Source organism: Odontesthes bonariensis, chromosome 16 (assembly GCF_027942865.1).
Source record: "Odontesthes bonariensis isolate fOdoBon6 chromosome 16, fOdoBon6.hap1, whole genome shotgun sequence".
Taxonomy (NCBI): Eukaryota; Metazoa; Chordata; class Actinopteri; order Atheriniformes; family Atherinopsidae; genus Odontesthes; species Odontesthes bonariensis.
In genome coordinates, this window is record NC_134521.1 from 4955715 (window position 1) to 4970468 (window position 14754).

General features: G+C 39.4%; 1 protein-coding gene across 1 annotated transcript in view; it reads right to left on the minus strand.

Annotated features, from left to right (window-relative positions):
- The window catches only part of LOC142402017 (unconventional myosin-VIIa-like), a 72362-nt gene that overhangs the window by 25304 nt on the left and 32304 nt on the right, over window positions 1–14754 (minus strand). The window contains exons 19-25 of the mRNA XM_075487460.1: window positions 13840–13924; window positions 13357–13575; window positions 6027–6344; window positions 3414–3623; window positions 1733–1909; window positions 1545–1634; window positions 1066–1196 (exon numbers count right to left, since the gene is read on the minus strand). Of these exons, the coding sequence (XP_075343575.1) occupies window positions 1066–1196; window positions 1545–1634; window positions 1733–1909; window positions 3414–3623; window positions 6027–6344; window positions 13357–13575; window positions 13840–13924 (1230 nt within the window). The remainder of the gene's footprint in view (window positions 1–1065; window positions 1197–1544; window positions 1635–1732; window positions 1910–3413; window positions 3624–6026; window positions 6345–13356; window positions 13576–13839; window positions 13925–14754) is intronic.

The following is a 14754-nucleotide window of genomic DNA, read 5'->3' on the forward strand; positions in this document are numbered from 1 at the left end:
TTACAGTGTCTTAATGTTTCACAGCAGCTAGTTACAGAAAAAACTAATCACTGCTCATCATCATTTATGGTCTTTGGACATCGAAAAGAATTTGACAAGGACATGAAATTAAAAATGTGTGATGCTGAAATTGAAAGAGTGACAGAGATAAAATTTTTAGGGGTGGTTATTGACCATTAATTAACATGGAAACAACATGTTAATTACATCAAAGGAAAGATTTCAAAGACAATAGCAATTCTGTACAAATCAAGAAACATATTAAATTATAAGGCCTTACATATTATTTATTGCTCACTTATACTTCCTTACACATCATACTGTGTGGAAGTCTGGGGCTCGACATATAAAACAACTGTTAACGCAATAGTTCTCTTACAGAAACGAGCCATACGGATTATTAATAAGGTTGATTACTATGCACATACTGTTTATGAAATCACATGTTATGAAATTCAATGATCTGTTATATTACAAAATAATGCAAATAATGTATAGAGCTAAATCAAAGTTACTCCCAGACAGCATACAAAGGTTTTTCTCAGCTCAAGAAACAAAGTATGATTTAAGAGACATATGCAAATTTACAGTACCAAAGGCCAAAAAAGACATGAAAAGGAGATGCATATCTGTTGTTGGGGTTTCATTATGGAATGATGCTAATATAAATGTAAGAAATTGTAGTACTTTTTTGGTTTCAAAAGGATGATTTCTAAAGCAATTTTTGAGGGCTACAAGTATTTATAATTTGTGAAGGATTTTGTGTTTATTTATGATTTTGCTCCATTATTCTTCTATTTTTGACTTTATTGGATGCAATTCTGTTTTTTGTTTTTTGTCTTTTGTCTTTTTACTATTATTTTTCTTCTTACTTTAGTATTTGTAAAGATATAGGTTATAGCTTAATTTTGTTCAACAGGACATGCTTAAATATAAGCATTACGCTTCAGCCTGTGTCTTTTCAGTCACTTAAAAAATGCTGTGATTGTACTGAACACATTTGTTGTATACTGTGTGACTGAATAAAACAAACAAACAAACAAACAAACAAACAAACAAACAAACCTGAGGGCCGGTCGCAGGATACCATTTCCAATGATGAAGTGAAGCTTCTCCAGGTTGGAGGTGGGTCTGTCCTCCAGCATGCTGTTCCCCTGAAGGCCGTACTCACTCCCCTCTGTCAGCCGCCTGGCGACCTGCCATATATGACAAAGTGAGGAATTTCTGATTCTTGTTCGTGGCACCTTGGAAACCTTTTAAAAATTTGACTTTATGTCCTCGCTTAAGTCGGAGGACTTCTAACGAGGGAAGAAGGATAAATGTCACTTGATGGCTGGCCAAAAAAAGACGTCCAAATAAATGACTTATTTGACTGGTTTGTGCAGGTTTCGGCCTCGATGCAATTTTATAACTAGCTACTTCTCAACTCTGCAATAGGTTAAAAAAAAAAAGAGAGCACATAAGAAGAAACGAGATGGATCAAATATAAAAGCTTTTGCTTTTGTCAGTGTTACTCTAAAAGTAGTAGCTCATATGAGTCTCACCTCCTCTGTGATCTTGGATTTCCTCTTCAGGGTGAGAGACACAAGTTTATGCCTAACGCTGTTCCTTTTCTGAGTGTCTATGGAGCTGTTCTGCAGACACAAGAATCAGAGGACATTCAGTGCGCTTGAAAACAACCTCACAGACCTGAGGAATCAGTACTGCTCAACACTGACCAGCATTATCTCACCTCTCCTTCCACCTGCAGCTCCTGCAGCTCCCTCTTGTATGTCCTCTTTCCGAGGGTTTCGTAGATCTTGGTCATGACGGGGATCTTTTCGCTGCCATCGTTGATGACCATCTGACATTTGGGCTCCGGAAGGTCTCCCATGAATCTCAACACAGTGATCCACACGGCTAGCGCTGCCTGGAAGATGGAAGCGGATGTTTATTTTAGCAACAAGGACAACTATTTGATGCTTTCTGTAAGCTGTTGGGTTATATTAACTGAACACAAAAGGCACAATAATAATAGATCTGCAGCCTTTTTTGGCTTAACTTTATAAGTCATACTGTCTTTCAAGTAGGGATGGGAATCGAAAACCGGTTCTTGTTGAGAACCGGTTCCCAGTGTTTCAATTCCTTGGAATCGTTTGGCGATTTTTGCAACAATTCCCTTATCTATTCCAGTGGGCGCGAATGACGTCACCACGCAACGTTGCGTGGCGAGTCCAGCGCAGCCAGCAGCCAACAGTAAACATGGCGCCCAAGCGGTACAAACGCTCGAAAGTTTGATTACACATCCCTAAAAAAGTGAATATTTCACCAATGGGAGGAAACATGCAACCAACATGCAATAACTATGAATGAATGTCGCGTTTTCGATCTGCTCCGGACTAACGTTGGTGAATCTGAACCCAGCAACGTTAGCAACGTTAGCATGTCCTCGGCTAACACTGCAGGTAACTAACTAACAAACACTGCCTATCATGTTAGCGCCATTTGCCTCATTGTAAAAGCTGCTGTTAGTAACGGTTAAGGTTAAATGAATGCCTTCTCAGGCATTACATTTAGATGAAATCATGAGAGACAGAGCCTGACTGGCTCAGAGCCAGAGGCTGGTGGTACTACCCCCAGTTCACATCTACCTCCAGCTTCTCCTTTCACCAGAGCAGGGAAGCGTTAAATTACCCAGGCCAGGATAGACCAATGTGGACCTCACCTCGTGTTACTTCTAAACTAAACAAAGTTGATGCTAATCGACCGGTTTGTTGTCCCTTTTCTCCAAATGAGAATCGATAAGGGAACCGATAAAGAACCAAATCGTTAAGCAGAATCGAAAATGGAATTGGAATTGTAAAAATCTTATCAATTCCCATCCCTACTGTCAAGGGATCAAATTGAATCATACTTTTACTGCAAAAAAAAACAAAACAGGAAGAGCGCAACATCTATAGGGGAAATATTGTACACACAAAAGTGTGTTTAGAAACACTTCTCACATTTTTGTCCATTAACATCCAGTGTGTGAGGTGTGGTGACATTTAGCGACAAAGATTGTAAATTGCAGCCAACTTAAACCCCAAATCCCAAACTACGGTGGCTGTTAAAAACACCAAAGGACTTTTGTAGATTCAGTGTTGGGTTTGATCCTTCTGAGCCACTGAACAAACACGACAGTACAACGTCAAGGAGGTGCGTACAGCATGTTTGGATATACAGTATATATGGTATATATATTGTATATATTCTAATGTCATGAAAACTATTGTACACTAATAGAAACATATATTTTTGTCAATACATTTTCTCCAAATGTTCCACGCTGGAACAAAGAGAAACATTTTTTTTTTTTAAAGAGAAAAAAAAAGTTATATGTTATGTGTCACAAACACATGTGATATGTATTTGAGAGCAAAGGTAAGTCTCACCAGCTGGTCTCCTTCGTCCTCATGAAAAAGCAGAGGTTGTTTCAGAGGTCGTCTGATGTAGGTGTGAGTGGAAACACCCTGGAAGTAGGTGGCAGCAAACTTGGAGAATTTGTGCTCAGACAAATCTTCCTCTTCCTCTTCGGGTAACGGCGGAGCTTGGTTCAGCACTTCCTCCTCTGCTTCCTCACCAGAGGGAGTCTTTTCCAGGTCCTAAGGAAACACACAGATGTGAGACCACTTCTCTCAGAGTTATCAGAGACCATACTAGGGCTGAAAGGAGGGTGAATGTTATTCAAACCTATTGAGGGGCCAGAAAGCTTGATGTATAAATGGGAAACTAATTGTAAACACCATGATGAGAAAATGTTAAAGTTCTCTGTTTGAAAGCCTCTCGCAGAGTTCATCTATTGTAAAAAAAACAATACCTCTGTTGCGTTTTTGATCCATTGTACTCACTGTCATATTATACCATATCTAAAGTCAATCAATGACAAACATATCAAGAATATTTACTATTATATATATATATATATTACAATGTAATGGCAGAGCTTTGGAAAGCTGCTCCCATTTATCATTGTGAACTTAAAGAACATTTTTTTCAAAAGAGATTTACTCAGGATCTTACTTATTTCATTATTTTTACCCTTAAGAATCCTCTGAGTCAGTGTCTCCTGCCCCCCACTTGGGACTCATATCATCCACTCCTTGTTTGCAGTTTGGTAACCTGTTTCCCTTTCTCTGATCATCCTCAGTTGTTTTATAAACTTGTGGTTTTTCTCCGATCACTCTTCTTTTTTCTTTTCCCCTTAACCTACCGACTTAGTTTTGGAATTACTTTGTTTTTGTCCAACCACTGGATGAATGGTTGGACTTTGCCTAAGCAGCATCTTTTGTTTACTCTTTTGCTTGAATTGTTGGGATTATCTGAATCTGTTTCATTTTTTTCCTACCACTCTGCTTCTGTGTGTTGTGTGCATTTTGGTCCTCTTATACACCGCAGTGTGATAGATGAGAGTACATCTAAAGCTGAATCTTTTGTTGACTAGTAATACGACTAAAAACCTGCTTGGAATCACCTTGTATTACAGATTTGGAGTATGAAGTAAAGCTATGCTACCATATCTGTGATGCTGCTTTAGGCTTTGCTCAAAGCTAAAATTAGGATGCTAACATGCTTATGTTTAAAGGATATGACAAGTTCAACAGTCCTGACACAATTTGCTGATAAGCTCCAGGCAACAACTACAACTAAAGCCCAATTCGCACGGGATAAGTATTACCTATGGATCACTGGTAATTCGCAACTACCCCCGCACCTCTGTAATTTTTTGTGGCGCATTCGGACACGGGACAAGCAAAAGTCTGTAATTTACTGAAATCACAGACATCATGAGCGAATATTCCGTAGGCTAATTGTCGTAACTTCCTGTTTTGCCCCATTGTACCTGGTTGTACACTTAGGTTGAACACACAGGTGTGCGTTCAGACGGGACTTAAATTACCACAGGACGTCTGTGTTTCGCCGAAATACAGTAGGTAATTCGCGGCGGAATTATTACCCCACAAATCACGGACATGGCGCATTCGCACAGGACTAAGAACTCAGACATTCTCCGCAATTATTCCGAATTACGGGGGGTCCATAGGTAATGCTTATCCCGTGCGAATTGGGCTTAAGAGTGACGTAGATATCGTTATTTTTGCGGATGGGGTATTCCGGTTGCCGTGAAACTTGGAGATTTCAACTTCTTACTTCGTCCATTTAAACCTGCCCCATGTTACAAAGGCTGTTGGAATTGTCCAGCCCAGAGAGGCCTGGGTTCAAATCTGTTTGAACAGGATGAAGGCTGGAACCATTCTGCCCGAGAATATAAAAGTTACAGACTCTCAGATCTATCTGGTTCCCAAGGCGTTCACAACCAAAAGTCCACCTCATTTGGTGATCAGATCTGTTGGAGTTTGTCCTCTGGAGATTGTGAAAATCTGTTGAAAATTTCATGCACAACCATCATGTTGGAGCTATTTATTCCTCATCTTCATTACTTTGAATTTTGTTCAAATTTATTCTCGGGTTGCTTTATATTTTGGGGGGTTATTTACAGAGTTTATTTGTAGATTAATAATTGTTTGTTTTTTTGTTTCTTTGTTTTAAGTTAGGCAGGAAGAACTGTGGGTCCATTCCCTATAAATAGAGGGACTGGTATAGGACCAGGATGGATTGGGATGGGGCCTATGGTTTTTTACCAGAGCAGGAGAAGCAGCAGAGAACAAAGGAAAGTTGTATCTGTATTATTTGCTTGCCAGCTGGAAAAATAAACCGTCAAAACGCAATCTTCAGGTATTGGACATTGGACTTCTTTTTTTGCCTGCGTACGAAACCCAACCCCAGTTCAGTAGAGGCACGTTTCAACTTATAGGATGTTTGGTTTGACAAACAATCGCCACTACACATCCCATAGTTGCTGTGATACTTTAGTCTGAATATTTACTGCTTTTAAGCTTCCATTTACTACAAAATGCTACAAATACTATTGAAAAACTCAAAAATGTGGTCAACTAGAACACTTAGTCAACCGGCTTCACTCGACTAGAAAAACTATAAATACAAACCTCAAAACCAGCAGGTGCTTGTCCGTCCTGATTTGGTAATGGCCCAGAGTCCCCGAGGAAACCAAACATACGGTCCACCATGTCGGAGTGGTCGACGGGCTGCTCCCTGTCCCTCTCCATCTGCTCCAGCAGCTCCTTCTTCTTTCTTGCCTCCTCCTTTACCTCCCTTTGCCTCTCCTCCTGCTGCTGGGCCAGCTGGATCAGCCGCCCCTGGTGCTTCCTCTCAGCCTCCGCTTTGGCCCGGCGAACAGTCATCTGATTCCGCAGCTGCTCCTCCTCGGCCAGGCGCTGATGTTCGGCTTCCAGGCGATGCTGCAGCTGCGGAGGGAGGAAACAGACACGGGTTCACAGAAGCAGGCAGGGGGTGTTTTCATTGATTATCTTTGTTTTAGTGTTAGAACTTAACAGGTGCAGATAAAAACTAGCTGTACATTATAACAAAATGTGGAACTGGATGGGAATGATAGAACAGGAGCAGAAAAAGTTATTAAGTACTTTCACCTGTTTACGAGGCTTACAGTAAATGCAACAGAATGCAACGTTTACACACTGCTGTGAAAGGCAGCAAAGAAAATGTAGAGACAACATGAAACATCAGCCGCCTTCAGGTGTGTTCAGGTCTGTAAGCTGCTCTGCTGTTCAGCTCTTAGAGAACTCAATTTAATAACAGACTGACATAAACAAAGCATTTACAAAGAAAAATAATTTATTCAATTATTTTTCAGAACAGAAGAATAAAATCTGTGCAACCAGAAAAAAAGAAAAACAAACACATTTCCATATTTCACAGACATGCAAGCAGTTCTAAACAAACAAATTTTAAAAACAACATCTTTAAAAATGTTTAAAAGAGTCACATTTTAGGCCCAAAATGTCTAATTGAATAGATGAATAAGTTATCAAGCATAATAAATAAATTTTGATAAATAATATTGGCCTTCAAGTGAAAAAAGATATTTTAAAACTTCTGACTAATGATGGCGAGGTTGTGGCTTATCTTATCCTTAGTAATAGTAATTTGAGACACTTATATTAGGACATTTTGCTCTTTGTCCAAAAAGGAAACGACTGCAGTTATGTACAAAACAAACTAGTCTTATCTTCTTTTCATTTCAAGAATCAATTTACAAGAATAATGTTGTAAGGGCACCTTTAATTTCATATCAAACCTCATTTCTCTCATGATATCAGCATTTCATCACACAATAATCATGACTGGAAGCATTCACAATGACGATAATGGGACGTAGAAAACCTATAATAAAATAAATAAATAACTAGATACATTTTTTTTTTACAGGTTTCTGTCAACCACATTGCTGAATGCTATCTCTGTCTCATTGTGAGGTCTAATGCAGCCCAGAGCCAAACGTTTTCTTCAGACTGCCTAAAAAACTCTTCTTCAAGAATTCTAATGTAGTCGTCTTTGACATAGACAGGCTGAAAAAAAACAAAAACATACATAAAATATCCCACATTCCCGTCACCCTGTTGGACTGTATCAACTGTTTTTTAGGAAAGATGCTTCTCTCCCAAAATGAAAGCACCTGCCTGATTTTAAAAAGTCAACTTTCATCTCACCAGCACTCAAGTGATGACTGAAAACTTTCTTATTCATCGAGATGAGCTTTAGAGAAAAGCCAGCTTTGTGTCTGCAGGAGTCTGTCCCCTGGTTGATACCAGAGTATTTTCAGATTTGTCAAATTCTTGAAACTTGGAAAATACTTGGAAAAGAGGATTATTGTGAGTTCCTGGGTCTCGGGTTAGCACTGGATCTACAAGAAAGCAAATGATTGGGATGTATGCAGCCAAAGTTGTAAGGAAAATTTTGGAGTTGCCCATCGAGAGTCCAGACCTGAATCCCATCCAACATAAGACAAGAGAGATGGTAACAAAGCCATCTATCCTCAAAAACTTGAAGATGGTAGTAAAAGAAAGTTAACAAGCGTTTTGTAAAGTCCCAGAGAAAACATGCAAAAAGCTAATTAGCTATATTAACTGCTATGATAGCAAATAAAGGCTTTCTCAGTAATTGTAGAGAAAGGGTTAAAGAAATTTGGAAAGTACATTTTTTATAAGTGTAGAAAAAAAAACATGAAAATGTTTAAAACATAGCAACATAGCAACATATCCGACACACTTTTTTGTCATTTCCATCTAGAATGAACTAATTTGTAAAACAGAAATTCATGACTTTAATGGTATATATAGTTTATATAGTTTTTGAATTCGATTCACATATCAATGATCTGATGTCTAACTTTCATTGTGTGATCATCTTTTTAGGAGGAACATCCCTGATACTCATGGATTTTAACTGGCATCAGCAACAATAGCACCGTAGGTCTCAATTAGAGTAAAAAGAGACCGAAAGCTTTTTCTTTGGAAAAGTTTTTATGTGTTTGAAAAACAGAACAGAGTAGAAATATTTAAGGTCCACAGATATCATCAGATCTGTCTGTTATATAATTACCTGTTAAAGGTAGCAACACACTAGGATATGGGAGGAAATTAAAGGGAAGTTTGATGTTTTTTAAACCTGGACCTTATTTCTGGCATAAAATACGTTCATCTACTTACCGATAACAGTTTGGTGAAAGTCGGTGCGCGTCGATGACGTCATCCCACTAGAAGCGTGTGTAGAAAGCCCCCATAAGCCCCCCGATAGCCCCCAATAACAACATCACGGCAGCTCTGAACTAACTGTGCAATAGTACACGTTTCATTCATTTATTCATTTGTCTTAAAGTATTGGTGAAATAAAGACAGATAATGCCTTATTTAGAGGCTATATCGATTCCCGGTTCACTCCCCTTATATGGATATACGTGGATCTCGAGTGATCTAAATAGTATCTGAAGCATGCCGACTTTCACCAAACTGTTATCGGTGAGTAGATGAACTCATTTTATGCCAGAAATAAGGTCCAGGTTTAAAAAAAAAAAAAAATCAAACATCCCCTTTAAGTTAATAAAAAGCAAAAGGAGCCAATATTTCCATACTTTCTTTTTTTTTGAGTCACACAAATAAATGATTACCAGACCGAAAGGCATTAGCAGATCCCTAACCAAAGCGCCTTAGTGACATGCATTAATCATCTCATCACACATCAGAATCAACAGACTGAAACATGTGGAAATATTTCATGGATTGGCATGTTTCACATAACCACAGTGCACCGTGAGGCTGTGAGTAATTCTTTGTAAGAAAACAATAGGTGACTGTTGAAAGATTAATGCACTTAATTGGCACTTTTATTTGAAAGTTAAACGTGTAATTAACATCACAAAAGTTGTTGTTTTCTCCAAGGTGACCAAGGGGGGAGACAATTAGTAATACACTTAATTTCCATGTAAACATGGATTATGGGTAATGCTCCTTATCCAAACAAGATTACTTCTCACACCAAAATACCAAGATGGCGACAACCAAATGCAAAAGATGAACGTTTCAAAACTGACATCTTGGTGACTACATCCTTTATATCCATTCTGTGGTAAAGACTGGAAGCAGCAGAAAACAGCCCCATTCTCTCTGAAGGTAACACAACTGTTCCTTTTACACATTGTTTTTGTATGATTCTTTTCCCAGACTATCATTAAAACCCCCAAAAATGTAATCCCTGTTTACCAAAATTGTATATCTACAAAGATTGTCCATGAGAATATGCCCTTCATGACTTGAAATGGTTTCTAGAATCTTTATCTGCCTGCATTCTTTTACACACACATATTAACCTTCCGCTTGACAACATTAGCACAAAGCTAAACAATTGTTGCTATGTGCTAATGTCAGATAAACATTGTTCCTGAGTATCAGCTTTTTTAATTTTATTTAACCTTAATTTAACCAGGAAAAAACCTCATTGAGATTGAAAATCTCTTTTTCAAGTGTCCTGGGCAAGATGGGCAGCAGTACATTGAACAGTTTCTGACAAACACATACACAAAAAAAAATTACAATTGCTCATGAAATAAAATTTTGTGCATCAGTTAAAAGACCTGCAACTAGATGCATCCGCCTCCAAGTCGCTCAACAACCTCTTAAAAGAGTCCAGTGAAACCATATTTTTAAGTTTCAGGTCTGTTTGTAAATTATTACAAGTAAATGGAGCAGCAAACCTGAATGCCTTTTTACAGACAGTAAAAAAAGATCCTGAGAACGAAGGTTATTATAGGCTTCTGTGCTCCTCTGACTGATGTAGGTCAGAAGGTAGGATGGAGCAGACCCAGAATAGACTTATAAATCAAAACATGCCACTGATTAAGTCTACGAGCAGACAAAGAAGACCATCCAACACGAGCATACAGCAAACATTGATGTGTAAGATTTAAAATTGGTGATGAGCCTCAGAGCTCCATGATACACGGTATCCAGGCACTGTAGGCTTTGAGAGGAGGCGTGCATACACAAAACATCACCATGGTCCAGCACAGACATGAATGTGGCAGAAACCAGTCTCTTTCTCGATTCAAAAGAGAGACATGATTTTATACGAAAGAAAAAACCTAGTTTCAGTTTTAGTTTTTTTTAAAAGAAGGGATAACTGAAGGCAGGTTTGAAAGTTTGAACCTTGAATTAGAAAACATCATGACTTTTACAATTCTAAATCGTAAAAATTTTGTTCGGATGGTGTTAAAAGCAAGTTGTAACTTTCTAAGAGCTTGGAACGGTGTGGAAGCAGAAGTGTGCATGACTGTGTCATCAGCATAAGAATGAAATTTTGCATTTGATACATTATGATTGATGTTATTGATGAACAAAAGGCCCACAACTGACCCTTGTGGCACAACTTTTGTCAAAATGAGTGAGCTGAAAGTGCGACCTGAGGTAGTTTTTAAACCAGCCAACGGCATGGTCTGATAGTCCTACTTTATATAATCTATGTCCAAGGAGTCCACAGTGTCAAAAGCTTTAGACAGATCGATAAAAAGGGCTGCACAGTGCTGTTTTTTAATCAATAAAAATCATTAAAAACATTCAGTGCTGCTGCAGCTGTGCCTTTTTCTAAAACCGGATTGAAAGTCAGATAAAATACTGTTATCATTTAAAAATTCCTTCAGCTGATCACTAACAAGGGACTCAAGAACTTTGGCCTGGACAGAAAGTTTGGAGATGGGCCTGTAATTGTTTAAAATCATGGGGTCGCCCCCTTTGAGCAGAGGAGTGACATGGGGAGACTTCCAGATAAGAGGTATGGTGTCAGTGACCAATGGCAAGTTAAAAATGTGAGTCAAGGGAGGGGCAATAAAATCCGACGCTAACTTTAAAAAGTAAGGCTCAATTTTATCGGGGCCTGCAGCTTTTGCTGAGTCTAAGAGCCTGAGGGCTTTGTGAACCTCAGTCACTAAAATGAGACTAAAACTAAAGGAGTGTCTTGACTGAGTCTGATTATTAGAATTAGCAGGAAAAGAGTTGAACGTAGAATTTGTGGGGTTGAGAGACTCAAATAAAACCCAGAGGCAATAAAATAATTTTTTTTGCTTTGTCAGAGATTTTTTGAGAGCCTTTAACAATGCATTAAGGTAGCTCAAAGCCTTTACTATTTTCAGAAATGGATTTGATTGTTTTGCCAGAACTTTGAGGGGTTATTTAGATTCTGCGTAGTTTGTGATAAGAAGTAATTGGCTTTAGCTTTCTTGATCTTAGCAGAACATGTGTCACGTAATTGCCTAAAGACTAACCAGTCAGAGATTTGATCTGTTTTTCTGGCTTTAGCCCAGGCCAAGTTCCTTTAAAGAGGCGAACTGTCCCTTTAAAGCGGCGAACTGTCCCTTTAAAGAGGCGAACTGTCCCTTTAAAGAGGTGAACTGTCTCTTCAAAGAGGCAAACTGTCCCTTTAAAGCGGCAAACTGTCCCTTTAAAGAAGTGAACTGTCCCTTTAAAGCGGCAAACTGTCTCTTCAAAGAGGCAAACTGTCCCTTTAAAGAGGCGAACTGTCCCTTTAAAGAGGCGAACTGTCCCTTTAAAGAGGCGAACTCTCCCTTTAAAGCGGCAAACTGTCTCTTCAAAGAGGCAAACTGTCCCTTTAAAGCGGCAAACTGTCTCTTCAAAGAGGCAAACTGTCCCTTTAAAGAGGCGAACTGTCCCTTTAAAGTGGTGAACTGTCCCTTTAAATCGGCAAAGGACTGGCTGGGCCACTAATAGCCTTGTTTCTATGGTAATTAATCTCCCTCAATTAACTGACAGTTAAGCTGCTGCAACGCTAATTATATGAGACTCAGGCTTCTCAGAGCCAAAAAACCTCTACGAACAGATGCTTCCTATTCGGAAACCGTAAGAGCTACGGAAAACATTCTCGCAGAATGAGCGAGGGACGCCTTTGGACTTCAATATTCCCGCGTTTCAGATCTGTAGCACATTCACAGTGAAAGCACGGATGAGAGAAAGAAGGGCTGCAGGAGCTGCTGAGATTCTGAGAATTGGATGAATTAAAATGGGGATTTTAGGTCTTTGAGCCCCGACATCACTTTGCTCTGTGGGGCTCTGAGAGCAAACGGTCAGCCCTAGATGAAATATGAAAACATTTTATGAATCCCAACATGCGTGCCTATATTATGACAGTACATAATGGCATTGGAGCGATATTTGTAGGCGTGAGGGCGATTCGGAAATGAATCTGAGGTCAGAACTCTTGCTCCTCCCACACTCTAATGAAATGGCAGTTGTGCTCTAAAAATTCAAATTTTGCAGATTTTGGCCAAAACTTTGGGTCGCTTGGAGGCATGATGTGGGAAATCCGTAGCATGTATCGACATGGCGTCTTCACTTCTGAACACAGCACGGACGTATCTACAAACTGACATTTGAATGGCATTTCTAGGTTAATGCATGATGACACAGTAACTGCTCAAAATTTTGGGTTTTTTATGATTTTTCCAGGTCATCCCCCAACAGCTTTGGGGGGCAGTTTTTTGCTTATTACGTCGCCATGGTAACTCCAATCTTCAATAAAAGTAATAGCCCGCGAAAACTCATCGAGCCGGTTGTTTAGATATATATATTGTTGGGATGTTAATGTGGACGGAAGAATAAATATATAAATATATATAGCCTATAAAGAGACACGTTTTCAATGTTAAATCGCATAGACTTTTGCCAACGGAATAGTAATAGGTGCCTTGCCATGCATTTGCATGGAGGCAGTGCTCTCCTATGCAATGCTATGGCAGGCCCCAATAAATAAATAAATAAAGAGACAGTTTTGTTTTGCCAAATCATGTCACAGTTTCTTTCCCTTCCAACTTAGGACTTAGAGCCAGCAGCCCTCTCTCTCTGACGTGTCAACAACATAATACAAGTGGCAGTAGTTAACATAATGACTGTTTACCTCTGCCCTGAGCCTCTGGCAGAGGCGTCTGGCTATCATGCCCCTGGTGTAGGCCTGGATGGTCAACACGGCATGAAGACGTCGCCAAAATGTCTGCCGGATGAGGAAGCCTCTGCAGCGGGCTTGGATGAGAATAACGCGAAGGCGGGTAATCCGGTAGCTTCTGTAAAACTTCCTTGACTTGCAGACCGCCTGGAGGCGCAAGAAGCCCAACTTCATCTGGAGGAGAGAAACATGTTCCATAAGTGAGGTGTTGCCATTCTTAGTTTATTTCTTATCTTCATTTAGTCAGTATGGATAGTCGTTAGTTACTCATTATTTCAATCCTTCTAAAAGGAGCCTTTTTTTTTTAAACAGCTTATTTCTCAATACGCCTTTCCCATGTCGAGTAAATGAAAAATAGAATGGTGTGGTGTGAGATGTTTTGAGGGCATGGGGCTTTCAGTGGAGAGAAACAAAAAAAAGATGGTGTAAAGGACTCACAATTTGGTAATTCCTCCTGCATCGATAACCCCTCCAGACCTTCTGAATGAAAGTCACAGCGCTCCTGAGTCTGAGGAAGTTTGTCCTGTGACAGAAATAGAAATGAAATTCAAACTATAAATCCAGAATCCCCTCCTCCAGGGTTCATACACATTTTGACCAAAAGATTTCCATGACTTTTCCAAGACTTTTCCATGACTTTAAACAAAATTTCCATGACCAAACATTTGGTGAAAACTCGGTGTATACATCAAAAAGTGATCAAATGTTGTATTAAAACTAACAATGAGAATTCCAAGGCATACAGTATTATCTCAAATGACACAAATGAATGAGAGACAATAGTTTGATTAAAAGAATAAACATTTATAGATTCAAGTTCAGAAGCAGGTACGTGTTACGATTGCGCCCCCTGCCCCCATCCCTCAAGTGGATCTGTCCATACCGCCATTACAGGATCTCCGCGGATCCTTAAAAAGTATTAAAAAGTCTTAAATAAAAAATACGTTTTTTAAGGTCTTAAAATGTCTTAAATTTTGCCGATTTTCGAAGAGTGGCATTAAATTTCATCTGGGCGGAATGAAAGAATGATATGTCTGGAGAGAGCTTTTGTGTGTGCGCCAGTACTTCCGGTGAAAACTTCCGGTGATTTGACAGCTAGGGCGTCAGGTTAGGGCCAGTGGCCGTAAACAAAGGTTATAGCCGAGAAGAAAGATGATAATATAACGTAGCTAAAGAGACTAGCTTTCTTCATTAGCCCAATGCTTACCGATTTAGCAAGCCTAGCAGCCTCGTTGCTAATGCTAGCCGCCGTAACGTTAGCAACCATACCCGACGTCAAGGAGTTGGCTGAGCAGGTTATGGAAGGGCTGGCAGAGTTAACTTCATAATGGGTAAGTGGAGGTTTCATTCACT